This window comes from Mauremys reevesii, linkage group 22, assembly GCF_016161935.1.
Source record: "Mauremys reevesii isolate NIE-2019 linkage group 22, ASM1616193v1, whole genome shotgun sequence".
Classification (NCBI taxonomy): domain Eukaryota; kingdom Metazoa; phylum Chordata; order Testudines; family Geoemydidae; genus Mauremys; species Mauremys reevesii.
In genome coordinates this window covers 24,084,545-24,110,383 of record NC_052644.1, presented here as the reverse complement: position 1 = coordinate 24,110,383, position 25,839 = coordinate 24,084,545, and the positions used below count along the sequence as shown (strand labels likewise).

At 70.4% G+C, this 25,839-nt stretch overlaps 3 protein-coding genes across 6 annotated transcripts in view; 2 read left to right on the top strand and 1 right to left on the bottom strand.

Annotated features, from left to right (window-relative positions):
* The first annotated feature begins 308 nt into the window (after window positions 1-308).
* Window positions 309-10,648, top strand: FOXP3 (forkhead box P3). 4 transcript variants are annotated; one of them, XM_039509843.1, is made up of 12 exons: window positions 309-441; window positions 6,393-6,531; window positions 6,628-6,726; window positions 7,104-7,194; window positions 7,281-7,398; window positions 7,723-7,810; window positions 8,170-8,250; window positions 8,538-8,697; window positions 9,369-9,445; window positions 9,597-9,698; window positions 9,951-10,072; window positions 10,414-10,648. In XM_039509843.1, the coding sequence occupies exons 2-12, from the start codon at window positions 6,409-6,411 to the stop codon at window positions 10,478-10,480; spliced, it is 1,128 nt and encodes a 375-aa protein (XP_039365777.1). In that variant the 5' UTR covers window positions 309-441; window positions 6,393-6,408; the 3' UTR covers window positions 10,481-10,648. The 4 variants fall into 4 exon arrangements, with proteins under 4 accessions (XP_039365777.1, XP_039365776.1, XP_039365778.1 ...); XM_039509842.1 differs by lacking the exon at window positions 309-441 and adding an exon at window positions 3,010-3,559; XM_039509844.1 differs by lacking the exon at window positions 309-441 and adding an exon at window positions 5,407-5,840.
* CCDC22 (coiled-coil domain containing 22) lies at window positions 10,524-22,084 on the bottom strand. Its single transcript, XM_039509828.1, has 18 exons — window positions 21,986-22,084; window positions 21,801-21,865; window positions 21,171-21,348; window positions 20,678-20,810; window positions 20,403-20,509; window positions 19,506-19,572; window positions 17,443-17,612; window positions 17,137-17,337; window positions 16,738-16,800; window positions 14,637-14,756; window positions 14,172-14,291; window positions 12,656-12,772; window positions 12,466-12,567; window positions 11,773-11,880; window positions 11,463-11,558; window positions 11,262-11,321; window positions 11,000-11,074; window positions 10,524-10,910 (listed from the first exon to the last, which is right to left on the bottom strand). Exons 2-18 carry the CDS (start codon window positions 21,848-21,850, stop codon window positions 10,797-10,799), a joined length of 1,881 nt encoding a protein of 626 aa, XP_039365762.1. The 5' UTR covers window positions 21,851-21,865; window positions 21,986-22,084; the 3' UTR covers window positions 10,524-10,796.
* Window positions 22,085-24,706: 2,622 nt separating this feature from the next.
* Window positions 24,707-25,839, top strand: part of CACNA1F (calcium voltage-gated channel subunit alpha1 F) — a 64,847-nt gene continuing 63,714 nt past the window's right edge. The window contains 1 exon segment of the mRNA XM_039509858.1: window positions 24,707-24,805. Within this exon segment, the coding sequence (XP_039365792.1) occupies window positions 24,722-24,805 (84 nt within the window). The 5' untranslated portion in view covers window positions 24,707-24,721.

Here is a 25,839-nt window from a genome sequence, read left to right as displayed (position 1 = left end):
ATGCTGGGTGGGGCGGGCAGCGCCGGGGACGCTGGGGGACGGGCAGCGCCGGGAAGCTGGGGCTGGCAGCGCCGGGGGACGCTGGGGGGGGCGGGCAGCGCCGGGGGATGCTGAGGGGGCAGGCAGTGCCGGGGACGCTGGGGCGGGCAGCGCCGGGGGCCGCGGGCCCGGTGCCGTCTCGGCTCAGCCGGCTGCTTTCTCCGGCGCGGTGAAAGTTCCGCGCCCGACCTGACCCTGGAGTTCCCCTGAAAATTCCCGCCCGCCCGGGGTCGGGCCAGCAGCGCCGCGGCGCCGGGGGCAGGAGGTGGGTCTGGGGCGGGCGGAGGGTTTGGCATCGCGCGGAGGAGGCCGGCGCCCATATAACCAGGGCCGGCGGGGGGGCCCCACAAGCGACTGAGGAGCCCCCGGAGCTCGGAGCCAGCGGCCATGGGGCCCCCCAAGGTGAGAGGGGGGCTGGGGAGGGGCTGAGCCGCTGGGGGGCAGGGGAAGGGGTGAGGAGACGGGTGGGGGGGGCCACGGTGGCGTACACCCAGCTCCACACAACCACACTGCCCCCCCAGCTCCACACAACCACACTGACCCCCCCAGCGCTACACAACCACACTGCCCCCCCCAGCTCCACACAACCACACTGCCCCCCCAGCTCCACACAACCACACTGCCCCCCCCAGCGCTACACAACCACACTGCCCTCCCCAGCTCCACACCACCACACTGCCCCCCCAGCTCCACACAACCACACTGACCCCAGCTCCACACAACCACACTGACCCCCAGCTCCACACAACCACACTGACCCCAGCGCTACACACCCACACTGCCCCCCCAGCTCCACACAACCACACTGACCCCCAGCTCCACACAACCACACTGCCCCAGCTCCACACAACCACACTGACCCCCAGCTCCACACAACCACACTGCCCCCAGCTCCACACAACCACACTGCCCCCAGCTCCACACAACCACACTGCCCCCAGCTCCACACAACCACACTGACCCCCCCAGCTCCACACAACCACACTGACCCCCCCCAGCGCTACACAACCACACTGCCCCCCCCAGCGCTACACAACCACACTGACCCCCCCCAGCTCCACACAACCACACTGCCCCCAGCTCCACACAACCACACTGACCCCCCCAGCGCTACACAACCACACTGCCCCCAGCTCCACACAACCACATTGACCCCCCAGCTCCACACAACCACACTGACCCCCCCAGTGCTACACAACCACACTGACCCCCCCCAGCTCCACACAACCACACTGACCCCAGCTCCACACAACCACACTGACCCCAGTGCTACACAACCACACTGACCCCCAGCTCCACACAACCACACTGCCCCCAGCTCCACACAACCACACTGCCCCCAGCGCTCCACACAACCACACTGCCCCCAGCTCCACACAACCACACTGACCCCAGCTCCACACAACCACACTGACCCCAGCTCCACACAACCACACTGCCCCCAGCTCCACACCACCACACTGACCCCAGCGCTACACAACCACACTGCCCCCCAGCGCTACACAACCACACTGCCCCCAGCTCCACACAACCACACTGCCCCCAGCTCCACACAACCACACTGCCCCCCAGCTCCACACAACCACACTGCCCCCAGCGCTACACAACCACACTGCCCCCAGCTCCACACAACCACACTGCCCCCAGCTCCACACAACCACACTGACCCCAGCTCCACACAACCACACTGCCCCCAGCTCCACACACAACCACACTGCCCCCAGCTCCACACAACCACACTGACCCCCAGCTCCACACAACCACACTGACCCCAGCTCCACACAACCACACTGACCCCCCCAGCGCTACACAACCCCCCAGACCCCCCCAGCTCCACACAACCACACTGATCCCCCCAGCGCTACACAACCACACGGACCCCCCCCCCAGCTCCACACAACCACACTGACCCCAGCTCCACACAACCACACTGCCCCCAGCTCCACACAACCACACTGACCCCCAGCTCCACACAACCACTGTGCCCCCCAGCTCCACACAACCACACTGCCCCCAGCTCCACACAACCACACTGCCCCCAGCTCCACACAACCACACTGACACACACACACCAAGCAATACACAATCGCACGCACAGCGCTACACGATCACACACAGACACCTACACAACCACACGCACACAGAGCACTAAACAATCATGCACAGAGTGCTACACAATCACACCCACCCACCACTACACAACCATACACCCCCCCGATACACAAACACTCGGCCACACGCACTCCTGGTTTGCACACCCTCAGCCACACGGTTACACTCACAGCCTCCCGCACACACCCAGGGCTGGTAGCCAGCGCCACGGGCAGCGGCTACGCACGAGCCCTCGCTGCCGGCGCGTGTCACACACACACTTCATCCACCACGGGCCTGGACCTCTGACACACACCCCCCCTCGCCAAACTGGGAGCCCGGACTCCTGGGTTCTCTCCTGGCTCTGGGAGGGGAGTGGGGGCTGGTGGTTAGAGCAGGGGGGGCTGGGAGCCCGGACTCCTGGGTTCTCTCCCGGCTCTGGGAGGGAGTGGGGCTGGTGGTTAGTTAGAGCAGGGGCTGGGAGCCAGGACTCCTGGGTTCTCTCCCGGCTCTGGGAGGAGTGGGGGCTGGTGGGTTAGAGCAGGGGGCTGGGAGCCAGGACTCCTGGGTTCTCTCCTGGCTCTGGGAGGAGTGGGGCTGGTGGTTAGAGCACGGGGGGCTGGGAGCCAGGACTCCTGGGTTCTCTCCCCGGCTCTGGGAGGGGAGTGAGGGCTGGTGGGTTAGTGCAGGGAGGGCTGGGAGCCAGGACTCCTGGGTTCTCTCCCCGGCTCTGGAAGGGGAGTGGGGGCTGGTGGTTAGAGCAGGGGGGGCTGGGAGCCAGGACTCCTGGGTTCTCTCCCGGCTCTGGGAGGGCAGTGGGGGCTGGTGGTTAGAGCAGGGGGGGCTGGGAGCCAGGACTCCTGGGTTCTCTCCCGGCTCTGGGAGGGGAGTGGGGGCTGGTGGTTAGAGCAGGGGGGGCTGGGAGCCAGGACTCCTGGGTTCTCTCCCTGCGCCATTAGCAGCAAAGCCCCATTGTTCCTGCATGGCAGACACGCTGCGCCCGCCCCGGGCTTCCCACCCGACCCCAGTCCCTCGGCCCCGCTCCCGAGCCCCCCGCGAAGCCGGTGCCCCCGGCGGGCAGGCGGGCGCGGGTGAGGCGTGTGCACCCGCGTGTGTCTCTCTCGTGCGCTCTGTGGTTTTCTTTCCCTCGCACACTGAGAGTTTTGCGGTAGCTTCTCGGTGCTCAGCAGCCTCGGGGGCTGGGGCGCCGAAAACCCCGACCGAGAAGCTGGTGTTATTTTCGAGCAAAGAAAAACCCCCCACAAAGGGCACGCGGGGCACGTCGCCCTGGCGCTCCGTTTCCACTGAGTCACCGGCAAGTCGCACCCTCGGGGAGCGCGGCCGCCCCACGGCGCCCTATAAATCCCCGCCCGGGGGGCGGATTTCGCACTGCTCCCCTGCCAGCCGGGATGCCGAGGAGCGCCGAGCGGTGAGTGGGGTGCGACCGGCTCCTCGGGACGTGGGGGAGGCGTTCGGCTGATTTAAGGTCTGCCCCAGGGTCAATCCAGATTAACCCTTGATTTCAGTGGGGACAGGACTGGTTTCTGATCTCAGCTGCCCTGGGGTCAATCCAGAGTCACTCCTGATTGCACTAGGAGCAGGGCGGGATTCTGAGCCTAGCCCCCCAGGGACAATTCAGAGTCACTCCTGATTGCAGTAGGAGCAGGGGTGGATTCTGAGCCAAGCCCCCCAGGGTCAATCTGGAGTCACTCCTGATTGCACTAGGAGCAGGGCGGGATTCGGAGCCAAGCCCCCCAGGGTCAATCCAGAGTCACTCCTGATTTCACTAGGAGCAGGGCGGGATTCGGAGCCAAGCCCCCCAGGGTCAATCCAGAGTCACTCCTGATTTCACTAGGAGCAGGGCAGGATTCGGAGCCAAGCCCCCCAGGGTCAATCCAGAGTCACTCCTGATTGCACTAGGAGCAGGGCAGGATTCGGAGCCAAGCCCCCCAGGGTCAATCCGGAGCCAAACAGCAGGATTTGAACAAGGCGACCCGCCTGCAAACCCAGCCCCGTGGCTCGAACTCCTGGTTCCCACTCGGCTCCTCGGCCGGGAGCCTGAATTTCACATTCACACCAGAGGGGAGGGGACCCCGGCCGGGCTGAACCAGTCCCCTCCCAACACCTCTTTCCAATCCCCATGTGGACGCCCACCAGGCTCCCTGCCAGGCCCAGCCCCTCACGCGGAACCGGCCCCCGGGCCCAGAAAACACCCGGGACAGAAAGTGCAGCCGTCAGAACCGGGGCGAAATACCCGGCTCAGGGGCTGGGGCCCAGGACACCTGGGTTCTCTCCCAGCTCTGGAAGGGGAGTGGGGGCTGGGAGCCAGGACTCCTGGGTTCTCTCCCCGGCTCTGGGAGGGGAGTGGGGGCTGGGAGCCAGGACTCCTGGGTTCTCTCCCAGCTCTGGAAGGGGAGTGGGGGCTGGTGGGTTAGAGCAGGGGGGGCTGGGAGCCAGGACTCCTGGGTTCTCTCCCAGTTCTGGGAGGGGAGTGGGGGCTGGTGGGTGAGAGCAGGGGGGGCTGGGAGCCAGGACTCCTGGGTTCTCTCCCAGCTCTGGAAGGGGAGCGGGGTCTGGTGAGTGAGAGCAGGGGGGGCTGGGAGCCAGGACTCCTGGGTTCTCTCCCGGTTCTGGGAGGGGGTGGGGGCTGGTGCTCAGAGCGTGGGGGTGGTCTGGGAGCCAGGACGCCTGGGTTCTCTGGGAGCGGAGTGGGGCCTGTAAGATCTGAGCTGGTTACTCGTGTGTGATATCTCCAGGCCCAGGGTGAAATCCAGCCTCTCACGCAGGGCTGCCCGGGGGGGGCAAGTGGGGCCCCCACGAGAATACCGTATTGTGTAGCATTGCAACTCCCCAGGCCCCCTGAATCCTCTGGGTGGCCCCGTGGGGCTGGGCTGGAGGCCTCGGGTCAGGAGGCTGCACCCCCCAGCTCCGTGCAGGCTGAGGCTGGGGGGGGCACCCCAGATTTACCCCCCGGCGCCACGTCCCACGCCGCTGACGTGGCCGGGTTCCGTGACGTCTGGGAAGCGGGCGCCGCGGTGAGAAATCGGACGGGGGGGCCGAACGGGACGTCACCCCGATTCTCGGAACCTGCCCCCAGCCCCGCCCCCGCTGCCGGGAAGCGGTCGAAGCGGCCCTTGCCCTGTGGGGGGAGTGGGGTCTAGTGGTTAGAGCAGGGGGAGGGGGCAGGGTTGGGAGCCAGGACTCGGGGAGGGCTGGGGGGACAGGAAGGGGCGTGGGGGGCCATGGGGAGCTGGCGGGTCAGAGTGGTGGGAGGCCCAGCGGTCAAGGTGTGGGGGGGAATGTGGGGGGCACTGGCTGGATTTGCCCCCCAAGGAGGTGGGTGTCTGCTCACCCCCCCAACCCGGGGCCGCCCATCCGGAGGGTGCGGCATGTGTCCAGGCATGTTCACAATGACATGTGAGCCCCGCTGGGCCGGCGTGGGAGGGGCCCAAGCACACAGGAAATACATGCATGTCACGGGGGCCACACGTGTGCGAACCACAGGAGGGCTCCGTGTGCTGGGCGTGCGAGGCAGGTGTCACGAGGCTGCGCGGCCCTGGGCGGGCACGGGGGGAAGACACGGCTCCTACACAGGCACCCACGTGCCCTGGGACGTGACGTCGCACGGCTCACAGACACGCTGGATCACGGACACAGGTGGTGGCGCTGTCAGGAGTTTGTCGCTGAAAACCCCACAGCCGGACCCACAGGTCACTGCCCCCCTCGGGGGTCCCCGAGCCCCCCCACCAGCCCCCCACCCCCTCCATGCCTCTAACAAGCCCTCCCAGCCCCCAAACTCTCCCTCTATCTCCGCCCCCTGCCCCCTCTCCTGGATCCCCCTGTCTGGCTAATGGAGGCCCGTTTCCCCCAGCCGGGGTCACTAATTAGCCCCACTGCTCGTCAGGGAGGCTGAGGGCTGCTAAGGTCCAGCTGCGCCCAGTGGCTCCCGGCCCCCGCCCGTGACACGGTTCAGCCCCACACACGCGTGTTCCCCGGGGGCCACACAGGACACGTCGTGTGGTTCGCACACGCACCAGTGTGCATGCACGCTCACCGTGAAGCCACTCATCACGTGTTGCACGGCTCCGCACGCCATGGGAAACCGCTCCCACGCATGTGCTCCCCGTGCCAGGCATGCATCTCCTCCGTGCGTGTACGTGGGATGTGTTACACGGCTCACACGTGAGCCGTGTGACCAGTTGCACATGCGTGTGCTTCCTTGTAGCTTCTCCCACCCTCTCACCTGCCCTTTCTCCCCACAGCTTGCGTCAGGCCCCGATGCCCAGCCCCACGGCATCCCGAGTGCCCCATGGCAACAGCCCCGCTGGCCCGACTGGCGGGGCCCAGACCCGCCCCACGGTGCTCACCCACGGAACCAGCGCCCCCGCCAGGAAGCAGCAGGTGGGTCCTCACATGGCTGGGGGAGGGGCACAGAGGGGGCAGCCGACCTCCCTCGACCCCAGGACTGACAGCCCCCCCACTTTGCCTGCCCCACAGGTGCCACCGTACCCCCTGGCGATGGGGGACCCCCAAACCACCCCCCACCTCCAGGCCCTGCTCCAGGACACCCAGCGCCAGGCACTGCTCATCCAACAGGTACCGGACGCCTGGGTTCTCTCCCCGGTGCTGGGAGGGGAGGGGGGGCTGGGAGCCCGGACGCCTGGGTTCTCTCCTCGGCTCTGGGAGTGGAGTGGGGGGCTGGGAACCCGGACGCCTGGGTTCTCTCCCCGGCTCTGGGAGTGGAGTGGGGTCTAGTGGTTAGAGCGGGGGGGGGGAGCTGGAAGCCCGGACGCCTGGGTTCTCTCCCCGGTGCTGGGAGGGGAGGGGGGGGGGGAGCTGGAAGCCCGGACGCCTGGGTTCTCTCCTTGGTGCTGGGAGGGGAGGGGGGCTAGTGGTAACAACGGAGGGGGCTGGGAGCCCGGACTCCTGGCTTCTACCCCCCATTCACCCCCTCACTTTCCTCCCCTTCCCAGATGTCTCCGGAGCCCGGCGCCCGCCCCTCCAGCCTGCACCTCCAGCCCCCCGGCGTGCTGGTGCTGAGGTCCCACCACGGCTTGACACACGGTAACTGGGGGGGGGGTTCTGGCAGGGGGGTGCAGACAGGCCCAGTGCCCTGGTCCACCCCCCATTTCTCCCCCTCCCCGTTCCAGGGATTAACATCACGGGCATGGAGTGGATTCCGAGGGAGCCGCCTGCCCCCCGCTCGCCAGACCGGTCCCCCCCACAGCGCTGCCCCAGCCCCGGGGACCACAGCGGGCAGCCTGAGAGGTGAGTGCTGGGGCGGGGGGGCTGGGAGCCGGGACTCCTGGGTTCTCCCCGGCTTTGGGAGGGGAGTGGAGGCTGGTGGGTCAGAGCGGGGGGCTGGGCGCCCGGACTCCTGGGTTCTCCCGGCTCTGGGAGGGGAGTGGAGGCTGGTGGGTTAGAGCGGGGGGCTGGGCGCCCGGACTCCTGGGTTCTCCCGGCTCTGGGAGGGGAGTGGAGGCTGGTGGGTCAGAGCGGGGGGCTGGGCGCCCGGATTCCTGGGTTCTCCCGGCTCTGGGAGGGGCTGGGGGTTGTGGGGGGAGACACCAGCTGAGCTGTTGATCTCGGCAGACGCCCCCGGCAGGACCCGCTCTGGGCACAGGACAGGGCAGCCCAGTGCCGGCGGCAGAGGGAGCTGGTCGAGCACCTGGAGGAGCAGGTGAGGCAGGTGGGGGGCGGTCGGGGTGTGGTTGCCCCACAGGGCCTGGGGGGGACAGCGCAGCTGGGTGCTGCCTCGGGGAAAGGAGGGTGGGGGGATAATCGGGGGCTCCCCCCTCACAGGCATCTCCATGTGGGGGGCTGGGGATTAGGACCTTGTGTCCCCGGCAATTTCACAGCTCGGGCCCTGGAGGAGGGGGGTGGGCTCGAACCACTGGCCCAATGGCATCGCAGAGCATCATGGGAGGTGTCATCCTGGTGCATCAGGGGAGTTGTAGTCCTGGTGCATTGTGGGAGTCGTAGTACTGGAGGATTCCCCCAACCCCCCCCCCCATTTCCTGCCCCCTCTCTCCCCCCCAGCTGGAGCGGGAGCGGCGGCGCCTGGGGGCCATGCAGGCCCAGCTGGCCACGACGGAGGCCACGGACCGAGCCCTTGACCCAGTAAGAGCCGGGGGGTGGGGGAGAAGGGGGCAGAGCCCTGCGGTGGGAGGAACAGGGGTTGGGTCTGAGTGGGGGCGGGGCCTGAGGCCTTGGGGGCGGGGCCAGACATCAGGGGCAGAGCTGAAGGCCGGAGGACCCAGAGCATTCATGGGGTGGGGCCTAAGGCCCAGGGGGGCAGAGTCAGAATCCATGGGGCAGGGGGTGCAATCCCGGGGGGGGGGGGCAAATATGAGGGGGTGGGTCCAGAGTCCCCTCCCCCATCACTTACCTGCCCCTTCCCCCCCCAGGCAATGTCAGCGAAGGGCCAGCGCTGCGCCTCCCAACCCCCCACCCCCTCCGGCTGGGCCCGGTCTGGAGCCGCCCTCCCCGCCCAGAAGGGGGCGCTGCAGCCGCCACTGACCCCCCAGGCCCACCCCTATGTCAGCCACGGCGCCGGCATCTGCTCAGGTGAGCGGCTGGGAGCCAGGACTCCTGGGTTCTCTCCCCAGCTCTGGGAGGGGAGTGGGGGCTGGGAGCCAGGACTCCTGGGTTCTCTCCCCGGCTCTGGGAGGGGAGTAGGGGGGTTAGAGCAGGGGGGGCTGGGAGCCAGGACTCCTGGGTTCTCTCCCCGGCTCTGGGAGGGGAGGGGAGGGTTAGAGCAGGGGAGAGGCTGGGAGCCAGGACTCCTGGGTTCTCTCCCCGGCTCTGGGAGGGGAGTGGGGGCTGGGAGCCAGGACTCCTGGGTTCCCCCAGGCTCTGGGAGGGGAGCGGGGGCTGGGAGCCAGGACTCCTGGGTTCCCCCAGGCTCTGGGAGGGAAGCGGGGGCTGGGAGCCAGGACTCCTGGGTTCTCTCCCCGGCTCTGGGAGGGGAGTGGGGGCTGGGAGCCAGGACTCCTGGGTTCTCTCCCCGGCTCTGGGAGGGGAGTGGGGGCTGGGAGCCAGGACTCCTGGGTTCTCTCCCCGGCTCTGGGAGGGGAGTGGGGGCTGGGAGCCAGGACTCCTGGGTTCCCCCAGGCTCTGGGAGGGAAGTGGGGGCCAGTGTTGAGCGAGGGGTGAGCACTCACCCGGGGAGGGGGTATCACAGGCTGGTGGGGGGGGCATCAGCCCCGTGATTGACAGCTCTGTTCTCTCCCCCCCAGACCTGGGCCCCACCTTGGAGTTTTATCGGTTCAGCAGGGCCCGGCCGCCCTTTACCTACGCGATGCTGATCCGCTGGGTGAGCACCGGGGGGGGGGCTGCCCTATTGTTCCCTTCCCCCCCCCCCATCATCCCCTCAACTCCCCTGCCTGGCCCCGAGGGGCCCCCCAGCCCCAGAGGCCAAGGGGGGGGTTACCCTCCCCCGAGCCCTGACCCCCCCTCCCCCGCAGGCCATTCTGGGATCCCCCCACCGGCAGCTGACGCTGAACGAGATTTATCAATGGTTCAGCCGCATGTTCGGCTACTTCCGCCACAACACGGCCACCTGGAAGGTGAGGGGCTGCGGGTCGGGAGTGAGGGGCACCGGCAGGGCTGGGGGGGCAGGGGCTGCGGGTCGGGAGTGAGGGGCACCGGCGGGGGGGGGCCCAGGGGCTGCGGGTCGGGAGTGAGGGGCACCGGCAGCGCTGGGGGGGCAGGGGCTGCGGGTCGGGAGTGAGGGGCACTGGCAGCGCTGGGGGGGCAGGGGCTGCGGGTCGGGAGTGAGGGGCACCGGCAGGTCCCCTGACCCCCCTCCCCCCCCCCAGAACGCCGTGCGGCACAATCTGAGCCTGCACAAGTGCTTCGTGCGAGTGGAGCACGTGAAAGGCGCCGTGTGGACCGTGGACGAGGCCGAGTTCCAGAAGAAGCGGAACCAGCGACCACCCCCGTACGGTGCCCTGGGGTGGGCGGGGCCTCGCGCTAGCCACGCCCCCAGGAGGATCCAGCACGGGTGGGCGGGGCCTCGCGTTAGCCACGCCCAGGGACCAGCAGCTATTAGCCACGCCCTCAGGAGGATCCAGCAGGGGTGGGCGGTGCCTCCCGCTAGCCACGCCCTCAGGAGGATCCAGTAGGGGTGGGCGGGGCCTCCCGTTAGCCACGCCCCCTGGAGGGTCCAGCATGGATGGGTGGGGCCCCACGCATTAACCACGCCCCCATGGGTGGAGAGGGCGGGACCAAAATGTGGTAGCCACACCCCTTTCCCTCATCCCCTTTTGTCTCCCCCCCCAGGTACCTGGAGCTGAAGCACCTGCTGCCCCCCCTGCCCTTCGCGCCCCCCACCCGCCCCAGCCGATGAGACACCCCCAGGGGCTGAGCCCCCCACCACTGGACACAGGAGCTGTCTGCAAAACCCGGGACTTTATTGGCCTCATTCCAGCAGGGGAATTGGGGGGGGGGGGACGCTGCACCCCAGCCACAGCCGCCTTGGCACCAGGCTGGGGGGAAATAAAGGGAGCAAAATCCAGTGCCCAGACTCAGCTGCTGCTTGGGGGGGGGGGCTGCAGCAGCAGCTGGCAGGGGAGAGAAAGGGGGGGTCCACCCCAGCAGCCTGGGGTGGGGGCAGTGGAGAATCGGGGGTCCCCGCGGGGGGGGCGGCGTTATATGCAGCCGTCTCAGGGCTCCCGGCTCCGCCCCAGCAGCGCCGCGTTCTCCTGCCGCAGGGCCCGGTAGTCGCTCAGGATCCGCTCCAGGTTGGCCAAAGTCTTCTTGGTCCCCTCGCTCTCGATCTGGGGGGGCACATTAACTCCTTCAGCGCTGGAGCCGGGAGGGCCCCGTGGCGCCCCCCAGCCTCCGGGCCCAACCCCCCAACTCTCACCTGCTCCTCCAGGTCCCGGATCTCCCGCTGGATGGCGCCCGCGTCCTCGATGGTCTGGATCAGCTGGCTGCAGTTCTGGGGGGGTCGGGGGGGCAGCAGGACAGGGGTTAATGAGCCCCCCCGGCCCCTGGGCTGCCCCAGCCCCACTCCTGGGTTTCTGGTACCCCCAGACCCCCCCGCCTATGCGAGCTGCCCCCAGCCCTGCCCCCCGGGACACCCCCAGCCCTGCCCCCCCAGCCTGTATCCCCCCCCACACACCCACCTCGTGAAGAGCTGCCAGGTACTTATAGGCTTTCCGGACCGACTCGTCCCGCTTGGCATCCTGGGGAGGCACAGAGACAAGGGGGGGGTCAGGAACCCTGCTGCCCCCGACTGCCCCAGGCCAGCCCCCGAGCCCCCGAGGGGCCCCACCTCCCCAATACCCCCAGGGGAGCGCCCCACCCAGCCCTCCCCAGGGCCCCACCTTGAAGACCAGCTCGTCGGTGACGGCGAAGGTCCGGTCCAGCTTCCCGGTCAGGCTGTTGATCTCCTTCTGCAGGGCCCGGGTGTCCGACAGGATCTGGGAGATCTGCTACCGCTGCCGGGGCCCCCCCACGCTGGGGGGGGTTTAGGAGAGATCTGCTGCCGCTGCTGGGGGAGCCCCACGCTGGGGAGGGGTTACCCGGGGGATCAGCGGGGGGGGGGGGAGAACTGCACCCGCTGCCGGGGGAGCCCCCCCCCACGCTGGGGGAGGGGTTACCCGGGGGATCACCGGGGGGACGACCCCCCGTTACCTTGGTGATCTCCTCCTTCTGCTTGCGGATGTTGCCGACGATCTCGAGGATGCACTGGGTGTAGGCTGCCCGCGACACGTCCTTGGGGAGCGACTCCAGCTCCGTCAGCTGGGGGGGGCGGGGGGGGGGTCAGTGTCTGCCCCGCCCCCCCCGGGCCCGGCAGGGGGGGCCTCAATTCTCCAGCTGCTGCGCCCGGGGGATGTGCACAACCAGCGTGCAAAGGGCCCCCCCACCCCCAGCCGGGCGTGCAAACCACACCCGGCCAGCCCCAGGCGGGTGTGCAAAGGGCCCCCACCGCCCAGCAGGGCGTGCAAACCACACCCGGCCAGCCCCAGGCGGGCGTGCAAAGGGCCCCACCCCCAGCTGGGCGTGCAAACCACACCCAGGCAGCCCCAGGCGGGCGTGCAAAGGCCCCCACCCCAGCCGGGCGTGCAAAGGGCCCCCACCCCCCAGCCGGGCGTGCAAACCACACCCAGCCAGCCCCAGGCGGGCGTGCAAAGGGCCCCCACCCCCCAGCCGGGCGTGCAAAGGGCCCCCACCCCCCAGCTGGGCGTGCAAACCACACCCAGCCAGCCCCAGGCAGGTGCAAAGGGCACATGGCCAGTTCCCGCCCAGGCCCCACCCTTGTGCCCCCACCCCAGAGGCCCTGCCCCAAGCCAGCGGCCCCGCCCCCAAGCCAGAGGCCCCGCCCACCAGCTGCCGGCACAGCTCCTCCTTGCGCCGGGCCTCGGTGGCCGCGCTCCGGCCGCGCTCGTGCAGGGCCTGGATCTCCGAGACGCGCCGGGTCGACTCCAGCTGGGGGGGAGAACGGGGGGGTTGGGGGTCAGCGGGAGGGGCCACCCCAGGAGCCCTGCCCTCAGAGAAGCCCCGCCCCCAGGCTCACCTGGCGGGAGTGGCGGGCGGCCCGGAGGTGACGATACTGATCCACGAGCGGCCCCCGGCGGGTCTCCCACTGCGCGGCCAGGAGCACCAGGCGCTGGGCGCTGCCCTCCACCAGCAGCTGGGGGGCAGAGGGGTCAGCGCCCGCCCGGCCCCCTCGCCCCCAACATCCCCAGCCCCCAACGTCCCACTGCGCGGCCAGGAGCACCAGGCGCTGGGCGCTGCCCTCCACCAGCAGCTGGGGGGCAGAGGGGTCAGCGCCATCCCCGGCCCCCACGCCCCCTCTGCCCCCAACGCCCCACTGCGCGGCCAGGAGCACCAGGCGCTGGGCGCTGCCTCCACCAGCAGCTGGGGGCAGAGGGGCCGCGCCCCGCCCCCCCCCCGCACCCCTCACCCCCCCCCCCAACGTCCCACTGGCGTGCTGCTGCTCCACCAGCAGCTGGGGGCAGAGGGTCAGCGCCCCCACATCCCCAGCCCCCAACGTGCCCCCAACGTCCCACTGCGCGGCCAGGAGCACCAGGCGCTGCTGCTCTCCACCAGCAGCTGGGGCAGAGGGTCAGCGCCGCCTGCCCCCACGCCCCCTGCCCCCAACGTCCCCAGCCCCCAACGTCCCACTGCGCGGCCAGGAGCACCAGGCGCTGGGCGCTGCCCTCCACCAGCAGCTGGGGGGCAGAGGTCAGCGCCCGCGCCCCACGTCCCCAGCCCCAACGTCCCCCAACGTCCCACTGCGCGGCCAGGTGCACCAGGCGCTGGGCGCTGCCTCCACCAGCAGCTGGGGGCAGAGGGTCAGCGCCGCCCGGCCCCACGCCCCCTGCGCCCAACGTCCCCAACGTCCCACTGCGCGGCCAAGTGCACCAGGCGCTGGGCGCTGCTCTCCACCAGCAGCTGGGGGCAGAGGGGTCAGCGCCCGCCCGGCCCCACGCCCCCTGCGCCCCAACGCCCCCAACGCCCCACTGCGCGGCCAGGAGCACCAGGCGCTGGGCGCTGCCCTCCACCAGCAGCTGGGGCAGAGGGTCAGCGCCCGCCCGGCCCCACGCCCCTCCTCCCCCCAACGTCCCACTGCGCGGCCAGGAGCACCAGGCGCTGGGCGCTGCTCTCCACCAGCAGCTGGGGGCAGAGGGGTCAGCGCCCGCCCGGCCCCACGCCCCCTGCGCCCCAACGTCCCCAACGCCCCACTGCGCGGCCAGGTGCACCAGGCGCTGGGCGCTGCCTCCACCAGCAGCTGGGGGCAGAGGGGTCAGCGCCCGCCCGGCCCCACGCCCCCCTCCCCAACGCCCCAACGCCCCACTGCGCGGCCAGGAGCACCAGGCGCTGGGTGCTGCTCTCCACCAGCAGCTGGGGGCAGAGGGGTCAGCACCGCCCGGCCCCCACATCCCCCTCCTCCGCCCCCAACATCCCAGCTACCCGTCCTCGCTGCCCCTCCACCCTCCCAGGCCCCGTCCTCTTGGCCCCCTCCAACCCCAGTGCCCCCAGCATGCACCCCGGGACCCCTGGACCCGCCCCAAGTCTGACCCCGGTACCTGCAGCTTGGCCAGGTTGTTCTCAGCCTGGGGGAGCAGCTCCAGGGCTCGGCTCTTCACCTGCAGGGTCTCTTCGCGCCCCCCCAGAGCCAGCCGCTGCTGCCGCAGCCCCACCTCCGCCTGGGGGGCAGAGAGATCAGGGGAGCACGGCCCCCCCCGGCACCCCCAGCCCCCTCCGCCTGGGGCAGAGATCAGGAGCACGCCCCCCGGCCCCTCCGCCTGGGGGCAGAGAGATCAGGGGAGCACGGTCCCCCCCGGCCCCCCCTCCGCCTGGGGGCAGAGAGATCAGGGGAGCATGCCCCCCCTGACACCCCCCTCACCACAGGCGGAGGTGGGGCTAAGATTGGGGTGCACGCCCCCCCCGGCCCCCCCTCACCACAGGCGGAGGTGGGGCTAAGATCGGGGTGCACGCCCCACCCAGATTCAGCCCTGCCCCCCAGATGGAGAAACGCCCCCAGCTCTCACCTGGCTGAGGTTCAGCTCCAGGACCTTCACCTCCCCGCCCACGGCGTCCATCTCGGCCTCCAGGCGCTGCAGCTCCCCCCGCAGGCCAGCCAGCTCCTCCTCCTGCCGCGCCTGCACCTCCTGGGGAGGGGAGAGGGGGGTCTCTAGGCCAGCATGGGGGGCAGTGGGGGGCACCCTGGGAACAGCCCCCCCACCAGCTGGCTGAGTCCTGCCAGGGACCAGCAGGGGGCAGGGGAGGAGAACCCGCCATCATTAGGCTCCAGGGTTAACGGCCAAGCCAGGCAGGAGCTCTGATTTCCCAGCTGTGTTGGGGTTCCCCCAGAGCACCATCCTGCACCCTGTATCAGGGTCCCATCCCCCAACGGCTGAGTGCCCCCCTCCCCTGCCCTTACGGGGGACCCCCTCCCTCCAGCTAGCGCCCCCTGGGATGTTGCAGGCTCAGGGCTTTGCGCATCGGCCGGCTAAACCCGGGGCTGTGAGTTCAATCCTTGGGGGGCACTTGGGGGTCTGGGGCGTGGCCCTGCTTTGAGCTGGGGGTTGGACTAGATCCCTCCCAAGGCCCCTTCCCACCCTGGGAGTCTCTGAGCCAGCGAACGAGGGAACACGAGGTGACTGGGACGTGCTCCATGGAAAAGGTCCCTCGTAAGGCGGCGTTAGGAAGCTCGTCAGCGGGGGGGGGGGGGTCGTTGCGCGTGTAAACGTGGCGCTCGTGCTCAGGGCCCGGTGCAATGGTGCGAGGGGGGGTCGTGCGTGTAAATGTGGCGCTCGGGGTCTGAGCTAGAACTCGGGGCCCGGTGCAATGGTGTGAGGGGGGGTCGCACGTGTAAACGTGGCGCTCGGGTCTGAGCTAGAACTCGGGGCCTGGTACAATGGTGCGAGGGGGGGTCGCGCGTGTAAACGTGGCGCTCGTGCTCGGGGCCCGGTGCAATGGTGCGAGGGGGCGTCGCCGTGCTCAGGCCCGTGCAATGGTGCGAGGGGGCCGCGCGGGCCCAGGCCCCGGTGCAAGGGGGCGCGGGGGGGTCGCGCGTGTAAACGTGGCGCTCGTGCTCGGGGCCCGGTGCAATGGTGCGAGGGGGGGTCGCGCGTGTAAACGTGGCGCTCGGGGTCTGAGCTAGAACTGGGGGCCCGTGCGAGGGGGCCGCGTGTAAACGTGGCGCTCGTGCTCGGGGCCCGGTGCAATGGTGCGAGGGGGGGTCGTGTGTGTAAACGTGGTGCTCGTGCTCGGGGCCCGGTGCGAGGGGGGGTCGCGCGTGTAAACGTGGCGCTCGTGCTCGGGGCCCCGTGCAATGGTGCGAGGGGGGGGTCGTGCGTGTAAACGTGGCGCTCGGGGTCTGAGCTAGAACTGGGGGCCCGGTGCAAGGGGGGGTCGTGCGTGTAAACGTGGCGCTCGTGCTCGGGGCCCGGTGCAATGGTGCGAGGGGGGGTCGCGCGTGTAAACGTGGCGCTCGTGCTCGGGGCCCTGTGCAATGGTGCGAGGGGGGGCCAGGAATAGGCCGTTAAGCAGGACAAGCGGCCGGGGCCGGGGCCGGGGCCGGCGCTGTTTGCAGGCAGGTCCCCTGGGAGTCAGGCCGGGGGGGCTCCCAGGACATGTGACCTGTCCCCTGGCCTGGGGCTTTTCCGGGGATTCCCACCGTGGGCCAAAGCTGCGGGGACTCCAGGTGCCCCGAGCTGGGCCGAGGGCTCTCCCGGGGGGGGGTCTCTGGATTCAGGTCGAGGCGACTCCCCCGGTCGCGTCGGTTCCTACCCGGGGCGCGGGATTTAATACAATCGCTTGTTACTGATTAACGACCCGTGTGTGTTAGTACCGGGGACTAGCGTGCAGCCCCCCCTTGTGTGATGGGGGGGCACAGTCCCTGAGCTCTCGCCGGGCAAACCGTGTTTCTGGGGGGTCAGGCCCCCTGGGCATCCGGGGGCTAGAGGCAGGACCCCCCCCCCGTGAGCTGCTTTCGGTTCGGGGGGGGCTGTGGGGCGCGGGGGTCAGACCGGGGGCTGGGCGGGCGCAGCCGGTGGCTCTGGCTCAGCAGGACGGGGGGGGGGGGAGCGGGGGCAGAGGTGGGTTCTGGGTCCAACCCCGTCACCCCACCCGAATTGCCCCCGCTACCTGCTCCGAGGTCTTGGAGGACGCGAGAGTTTCCACCGCCGCCGGCATCTGCCCCACGAGTTCCTGGGGGGCCACAAGGGGGGCAGTCACGGGGGGCCTCCCCTCAGCCCCCCAGCGCTCCCCCAAATTTCCCAGAGTCCCTCCCCTCCCAGCCACCCTCCCCAAGTCTCCCCAACCTCCTGGGTAGCCCCTAACCCCAGCCCCATAATCCCCAGCCACACCCAAAGTCTGCCCAGGTACCAGGACTTCTGAGCCCCTCCCCACGCCCCAGCCCCCGCGCCCCACCCCAGCGCTCCCCCCAGCCCCCAGCGCCTCCCCACCTCCCCTCCCCAGCACTCCCCACCCCCAGCGCCCCTCCCCACGCCCCCAGCCCCCAGTGCCCCTCCCCAGCCCCGGTACCTGTTCATGTGCCAGGCGCTGGGCGTGGCTGAAGCGGGACCCCTTGGCCAGGGCCCCCCCGGCGCCCCCCGCGCTCAGCAGCTCCGCCAGGTCCGGTGCCCCTGGCTGGGGGGGGCCGGCGGTGCCGTGGGGGGGGGCGGCCAGACGCAGCTGGTCCAGCAGGCGCCGCCGGAGCCTCTGACGCTTCCACTGCACGTACTCCTGGGGGGGAGGGGGGTGTCAGTGCAACTTGGGAACCCCCCCGGGCGTGTATTCCTGGGGGGCCAGGAGACCCCAAACATCCACCCCCCCCCGGCCCCCTCTCACCTTGGGGGGCAGGCGAGACGCCAGCCCCTGGCTCTGCCAGTCGGCCTCCCAGTCGTGCTGCGCCCCCAGGTCGCCTGCGTGTCGCTCCAGCAGGGAGGGGGCCACAGCGCCCGGCCGGGGGGGCTGGGCCGGCACCGGGGGCAGGAACCCCCCGAAAAACTCCCGGCGCTCTGGGGGGGGCAGACATGGAGGTCAGAGCCCGGCCCCTGCCCCAGAGCCATGCCCCCACCTCCCACCCACTCCTCCAGCCTGACCCCGCCCTGCTCCCACCCACGCCCCCCTGTGCCCCCAATCCAGCCCCAGGACCCCTCCCCAGCCAACCCGGACTCCATCCACACCCCTGCCACGACCCCAGCTCCCACCCACGGCCCCCATCCAGCCCCCAGGACCCCTCCCCAGCCAACCCAGACTCCATCCACACCCCTGCCACGACCCCAGCTCCCACCCACGCCCCTGTGCCCCAATCCAGCCCCCAGGACCCCTCCCCAGCCAACCCGGACTCCATCCACACCCCTGCCACGACCCCCAGCTCCCACCCACGCCCCTGTGCCCCCAATCCAGCCCCAGGACCCCTGCCCCAGCCAACCCGGACTCCATCCACACCCCTGCCACGACCCCCAGCTCCCACCCACTCCTCCAGCCTGACCCCGCCAGCTCCCACCCACGCCCCTGTGCCCCAATCCAGCCCCAGGACCCCTGCCCCAGCCAACCCAGACTCCAACCACACCCCTGCCACGACCCCCAGCTCGACCCCCAGCTCCCACCCACGGCCCCCCTGCCCCAATCCAGCCCCCAGGACCCCTCCCCAGCCAACCCAGACTCCATCCACACCCCTGCCACGACCCCCAGCTCCCACCCACTCCTCCAGCCTGACCCCGCCTGCTCCCACCCACGCCCCTGTGCCCCAATCCAGCCCCAGGACCCCTCCCCAGCCAACCCAGACTCCATCCACACCCCTGCCACGACCCCCAGCTCCCACCCACGCCCCTGTGCCCCCAATCCAGCCCCCAGGACCCTTTCCCCCAGCCAACCCAGACTCCATCCACACCCCTGCCACGACCCCCAGCTCCCACCCACGCCCCTGTGCCCCCAATCCAGCCCCCAGGACCCCTCCCAGCCAACCCGGACTCCATCCACACCCCTGCCACGACCCCAGCTCCCACCCACGCCCCTGTGCCCCAATCCAGCCCCCAGGACCCCTCCTCTAGCCAACCCGGACTCCATCCACACCCCTGCCACGACCCCCCAGCTCCCACCCACGCCCCTGTGCCCCCAATCCAGCCCCCAGGACCCCTGCCCCAGCCAACCCGGACTCCATCCACACCCCTGCCACGACCCCAGCTCCCACCCACGCCCCTGTGCCGCCAATCCAGCCCCCCAGGACCCCTCCCCCAAGCCCACCCGGACACCAACCACACCCCCTGCCACGCCCAGCTCCCACCCACGCCCTGTGCCCCCAATCCAGCCCCCAGGACCCCTCCCCAGCCAACCCGGACTCCATCCACACCCCTGCCACGACCCCCAGCTCCCACCCACGCCCCTGTGCCCCAATCCAGCCCCCAGAACCCCTGCCCCAGCCAACCCGGACTCCATCCACACCCCTGCCACGACCCCCAGCTCCCACCCACGGCCCCCTGTGCCCCAATCCAGCCCCAGGACCCCTGCCCCAGCCAACCCAGACTCCATCCACACCCGCTGCCACGACCCCAGCTCCCACCCACGCCCCTGTGCCGCCAATCCAGCCCCCCAGGACCCCTCCCCCCAGCCAACCCGGACTCCATCCACACCCCCTGCCACGACCCCAGCTCCCACCCACGCCCCTGTGCCCCCAATCCAGCCCCAGGACCCCTGCCCCAGCCAACCCGGACTCCATCCACACCCCTGCCACGACTCCCCAGCTCCCACCCACGCCCCTGTGCCTCCAATCCAGCCCCCAGGACCCTCCCCAGCCAACCTGGACTCCATCCACACCCCTGCCACGACCCCAGCTCCCACCCACACCCCCAATCCAGCCCCCCAGAACCCCTCGAGCTCAGATCCAGCCCCCCCGCCCCAGCACCTACCAACCGGCCCCGAATCGCGGGGCAGGACCAAGGGGTGGGCGTGAAAGGGTTTCAGCAGGCAGGTGCCCTGCGGGGAGAAAACCAAGGCCGTTAGCCTGGGGAACTGCCTGCCACAGGACCTGGCTGAGATAGGCAAGGGGGACGCTGCCAGGGGACACCTGGGGGGTGAAGCCCAGCTCGGGGGGGGGGGGGGGGCAGGGCAGGGCAATGCTGGAAAACAGGAAGTCCCGCCCCGCCCACAGAACCACGTCTGCTCAGCTCTGCGCCGGGTTCGGGGGGACCCCAGCAGCGGGGCAGGTTCAAATGCCCCGAAATCCAACCAGCGCCTTCGGGGAGATCGGCACCGGGCTCGAGCTGGTCAACGGCGCCACCATCCTCTCGGCCGGCCCCCACCCGGCTTCTCCGACGGTCCCGGCTTGACCCGAAGGAAGGGTTGTGAGAACGGAATTCGAACCCGAGACCTTCGATTATTCACCCGCCTCGTGTTACGTGAAACACGTCGAGTTCCGAGACACTCGTTACCAGCTCCGTGTTCCCTATTTCACCAGACACGGACTGACTGCGACCAGAGCCAACGTTATCCTGACTCACGCATCGAGCCCGGAGCGCGTTTACCCACCGAGGATCCGCTCGCTGGGGCACGCAAGGCTGAGAGATGCGGTACCCGAATGATAACGACTCCCAGCTCGTTAAACGCACGAGGGCGGGTACGTCGTAACGCGGGGAATCGTCCCAGGTACAACGCTCAACCTTCCGCATTATAGTGACTCCAGGACACGACGGGAGAACGTCAGTCATTCATTGGGGTACAATTGTGCATATTCAGTCCCCCAGCCGGGACGCCGGGGTAGATGGGCCCGTGGGCTGGACACGTGGGTCTGAACGGGGGGGACCCACCTGCAGCCGCTGTAGCCGGGGGGTGCGGCAGGCGGGGGGCACCCAGGGCGTCCCCAGCTGCTCTTTGATCTTCGCCGCGATGGCGCGGAGTAGCCCGGCCGACTTCCCTGCAAGGGGAGCAAAGGTCACGGCCGCCCCCCCGGATTCCCCACCCATGGCTCCTGCCCCCCACCCATAAATCCCCACCGCCGCCCACCATGGGGTCACCCCTCCGATCCGCCCCCCGACACACCACGAGCCCCGCAGCATGGTCCCTCCCCGCGCCCCCCCGGTACCGGCCGGCTGCCTGGCGTCCTCAGCGTCGTCCCTGGGCAGCTTCTCCACAAGGAACAGCAGGAGGCGCCGGATCTCGGGCTCGCTGCTGTACAGGAAAGTCTGGTACCCGACCTCTCCCTGGTAGCCCAGCTCCTGGGGGGGAGGGGGGAGCGTCAGGACTCCTGGGTTCTCTCCCCAGCTCTGGGAGGGGAGTGGGGGCTGGTGGTTAGAACCGGGGTGGGCGGGGGCTGGGAGCCCGGACTCCTGGGTCCTCTCCCCGGCTCTGGGAGGGGAGCAGGAGCTGGTGGTTAGAGCATGGAGGGCTGGGAGCCAGGACTCCTGGGTTCTCTCCCCAGCTCTGGGAGGAGAGTGGGGTCTAGTGGTTAGAGCGGGGGGGGGAGCGGGGGCTGGGAGCCCGGACTCCTGGGTTCTCTCCTGGCTCTGGGAGCGGAGTGGGGTCTAGTGGTTAGAGCGGGGGGGGGGGCTGGGAGCCCGGACTCCTGGGTCTCTCACCTGGCAGGCCTGGGCCAGGCTGGTGCCGAGGCGGAACCGGGCCGACATGCCAGGGGGCAGCACGTGGCCGAGGCTGGGGCCCAGCGACGGGTGAATGACGCGGAGGCATCGCACCACCGACTCCACGATCAGCTCCGTGGTGAACTCCCGCAGGCTCTGCACCTCCTCGGGGACCTGCCTGTGGGGAGCCGCCGTCAGACCCCCCCCCCCCCCCCGGCGGGCAGGGACCCGGCGCCAGGGTGCAGCCACCTCTGGGGCGCGGCAGCCAGGAAACAGCCGCACAGAACGGCTCGCCCAGCACTGAAATTCGACCAGCGCTGATGGGCGGGGAAAGCGCCCCCTGCCGAGCCCCCCACCCTGCTCCCTGCCCCACGGCACCCCCCAGCCCGAGTGCCAGCGGAGAACCCCCCCCGCTGAGCCCCCACCCTGCTCCCTGCCCCACGGCACCCCAGCCCTGAGTGCCAGGGGAGAACCCCTGCCGAGCCCCCACCCTGCTCCCTGCCCCACGGCACCCCCAGCCCTTCCTGCCCCACGGCACCCCAGCCCGAGCGCCAGGGGAGAACCCCCCCCCGAGCCCCCTGCCCCACGGCACCCCCCACCCCCAGCCCCCCAGCCAGGGGCGGGGCTTACGTTCCGGAGAGGCGGAGCGAGTGGATGAGGATCTTGTCCACCTCGTCCATGGTGGCGGGAGGGGCCTGTAGCGGGGGGGGAGAGAGCAGGATTCGCACCCGGACCCGGGGCTCACAGCTGGGCCCCCCCGCGGGAAGGGGGGCAGAGGGGGGTGGGGGGTCCCGCGGGGGCTGGTTCACACTCACAGGTTCCCTCTTTGCGCTTCTGCGGCCACGGAGTCACAGGACGCGCTGCAAGGGCCGCTGGGAATTGTAGTCCAGCCCCGCCCCCAGCCCGGTGCATGCTGGGATTTGAAGTCCAGCCCCCACTTCCCTCGCCCGGTGCATGCTGGGAACCCCGATTTGTAGTCCAGCCCCACTTCCCTAGCCCGGTGCATGCTGGGATCTGTAGTCCAGACCCCACTTCCCCAGCCCGGTGCATGCTGGGATATGTTGTCCACCCCACTTCCCTAGCCCGGTGCATGCTGGGATCTGTAGTCCAGACCCCACTTCCCCAGCCCGGTGCATGCTGGGATATGTTGTCCACCCCACTTCCCTAGCCCGGTGCATGCTGGGATCTGTAGTCCAGCCCCGCCCCCAGCCCGGTGCATGCTGGGATTTGTGGTCCAGCCCCCCTCCCCCGGTCCCTCGCCCGGTGCATGCTGGGATTTGTAGTCCAGCCCCCACTTCCCTAGCCCGGTGCATGCTGGGAGCCCCGATTTGTAGTCCAGCCCCCACCTCCCTAGCCCGGTGCATGCTGGGATCTGTAGTCCAGCCCCACTTCCCCAGTCCGGTGCATGCTGGGATCTGTAGTCCACCCCACTTCCCTAGCCCGGTGCATGCTGGGATTTGTAGTCCTAGTTCCTGCCATGGCTGCTTAGTGACCTCTTGGCCCCGACCCCAGGCCTAGAGCGGGAGCGCCTGGCGCGGGCTGAGTGCCTGGTCCTGGGTGCGAATTCTCCGGACACCGTGGAGACGCGGGGCCGAGCACTGGGCGCAGCTGGAATGGGAGGCTTGGGAGCTGGAGGCCCCGGGCGACTCGCCCCAGGGGACCCGACGTCCCGTCCCGGCTTCTTTGCACCCACCTCTTCCGGGCCCCGGAGGAAAGGGGGCGCCGAGACCCCCCCAACTTTCAGCCTTCGGCCTCACTCCCGCTCCTGGGCGCTCCTGGGCTCCATGGCTCCCCCATCAATTGAGAGGAGGCGGCTGGGGTTCGGGGGCCCAGCCCCACTTGTTCCAGGGCTTCCCACAGAGCCAGTTCTTCCGGGGGGGGATTGAGGCTCCCACAATGCACTGGGGCCAGCAAGAATCTTGGAGTGGGGGGGGGTCTCCACTGAAGCTCCCAGAATGCACTGGGGCTAGGGTTACCAGATGTCTCAATTTTATAGGGTCAGTCCCAATATTTGGGGCTTTTTCTTATATAGGCGCCTGTTACCCCTCCCCCCACCCCGTCCCGATTTTTCACACTTGCTGCCTGGTCACCCTAACTGGGCTGAGCAGGAGTCGGGGGACCCCGGGGGCTCCCAGAATTCACCGGGGCAGGCAGGAGTCGGGGGACCCGAGGGGCTCCCAGAATGCACCGGGGCAGGCAGGAGTTGGAGGACCCGGGGGGCTCCCAGAATGCACCAGGGCAGGCAGGAGTCGGGGGACCCGGGGGGCTCCCAGAATGCACCGGGGCAGGCAGGAGTCGGGGGACCCGAGGGGCTCCCAGAATGCACCGGGGCAGGCAGGAGTTGGGGGACCCGGGGGGCTCCCAGAATGCACTGGGGCAGGCAGGAGTTGGGGGACCGGGGGGCTCCCACAGTGCACTGGGGGGTGAGGGGGAGTTCAGGGGGCACATGGAGGATGCCTTTGCCCCCGGCTTTCACCACCACGCCCCGCTTCCCTCCACCAGCCGCCCCGCCCCCCTCAGTGCCCGCCACCACCCAGGGAGGGGGGCCGGCTGGTCCCCCCCCCCCCCCCGCCCGCACTGGCCTCTGAAGCTAATCCCCCTTAATCCGCAGCCGAGCCAGGGACAGCGACGGGCCGGAGACGCAGGGAGAGTGGAGAGAAAGGGGGCACCGGGGGACTGCCGGGGGGTCACCGGGGGGCCAGGACCTGTGGGGCATTGGGGGAAGCAGGGCTGAGGGGCACTGGGGGGTACCTGGGGGGGAAGCGGGCACCCTATCACCGGCTCTTGCTCCCCCACACCTGGGCCGGCTCCCCATGACGGGTGGGGGGCTGGTGAGAGGCCGACAGGAGTGGGGGGGTCGTAGGGCTTCAGCTGGGCTAAGAGGATAACGCCCCCCAAACCCAGGATGCCCGAGGAGAACGGGAGGGGTAAGTGACCCAGATGGGGGGGGACCGGAGGGGGAGGCAGGGGTCGGGGGGCTCCATGGGGGGACACAAACATCGACCCCCCCTCCAGCGCCCAGCCCCCTGGGGCCCCCCGTTGACACTAGGAGGGGGTTTATGGAGGGGTTGGGGGGCTGTGGGGGGCATGGAGGAGGCAGGGGGGCTCATGGGGCAGGGCGGGGGGCTCTGGCGAGGGGCTGGGATCTCCATGGGGGTCTCTGGGGTCACCGTGGGGCGCACCTGACCCTCTTCTCTCTGCCCCGCAGCGGTGGTCCCCCCCGACAGCCCGGGCTGGGCGGCGGAGGCCGGGGGGCCGGGGGCCGAGGCTGGCAGCCCCCCGCCCACCCCCCGCCGGCGCTTGGCCTCCACCAAGCACAAGTCTCAGGGCAGCCCCACGGTGCCGCGCTCCCCCCGGGCCCTCTTCTGCCTCCGGCTCAGCCACCCCCTGCGCCAGGCCGCCATCAGCATCGTGGAGTGGAAGCATCCGACGCCGGGGGCTGGGCAGGGAGGGCTCGGGGGAGGGGGCCACACGGGCTGAGGGGGGGCAGCCCCCCGGTTGGGATCCTTAACCCGCCCCCCTGCCCCAGGCCCTTCGACATCCTCATCCTCATGACCATCTTCGCCAACTGCGTGGCCCTGGGGGTCTATATCCCCTTCCCCGAGGACGACTCCAACACGGCCAACCATGACCTGGTGAGCCCCCGAAACCCGGCGTCCGGCTCCCCCTCTGCCCAGCAACCCCACTGCCCTCCCAGAGCCTGGGCGAGAACCCGGGGTCCGGCTCCCCCCCCCCACTCTGCCCAGCAACCCCCACTGCCCTCCCAGAGCCGGGCGAGAACCCCGGCGTCTGGCACCCCCCCCCCGCTCTGCCCAGCAACCCCCACTGCCCTCCCAGAGCCGGGCGAGAACCCCGGCGTCCGGCTCCCCGCTCTGCCCAGCAACCCCACTGCCCTCCCAGAGCCGGGCGAGAACCCGGCGTCCGGCTCCCCCTCTGCCCAGCAACCCCCACTGCCCTCCCAGAGCAGGGCGAGAACCCCGCGTCCGGCTCCCCGCTCTGCCCAGCAACCCCACTGCCCTCCCAGAGCCGGGCGAGAACCCCGGCGTCCGGCTCCCCCTCTGCCCAGCAACCCCACTGCCCTCCCAGAGCCGGGCGAGAACCCGGCGTCCGGCTCCCCGCTCTGCCCAGCAACCCCCACTGCCCTCCCAGAGCCGGGCGAGAACCCCGGCATCCGGCTCCCCCCCCCGCTCTGCCCAGAAACCCCCACTGCCCTCCCAGAGCCGGGCGAGAACCCCGGCATCCAGCTCCCCTCTGCCCAGCAACCCCACTGCCCTCCCAGAGCCGGGCGACAACCCGGCGTCCGGCTCCCCCCGCTCTGCCCAGCAACCCCCACTGCCCTCCCAGAGCCGGGCGAGAACCCCGGCGTCCGGCTCCCCCCCCACACACTCTGCCCAGAAACCCCCACTGCCCGCCCAGAGCCGGGCGAGAACCCGGCGTGCGGCTCCCCCCCCCGGCCCAGCAACCCCCACTGCCCTCCCCGAGCCGGGCGAGAACCCCCGCGTCCGGCTCCCCCCCCCACCTCTGCCCAGCAACCCCCACTGCCCTCCCAGAGCCAGGCGAGAACCCGGGCGTCCGGCTCCCCCCCGCGCTCGGCCCCGCAACCCCCACTGCCCTCCCAGAGCCGGGCGAGAACCCCGGCGTCCGGCTCCCCCTGCCCAGCAACCCCACT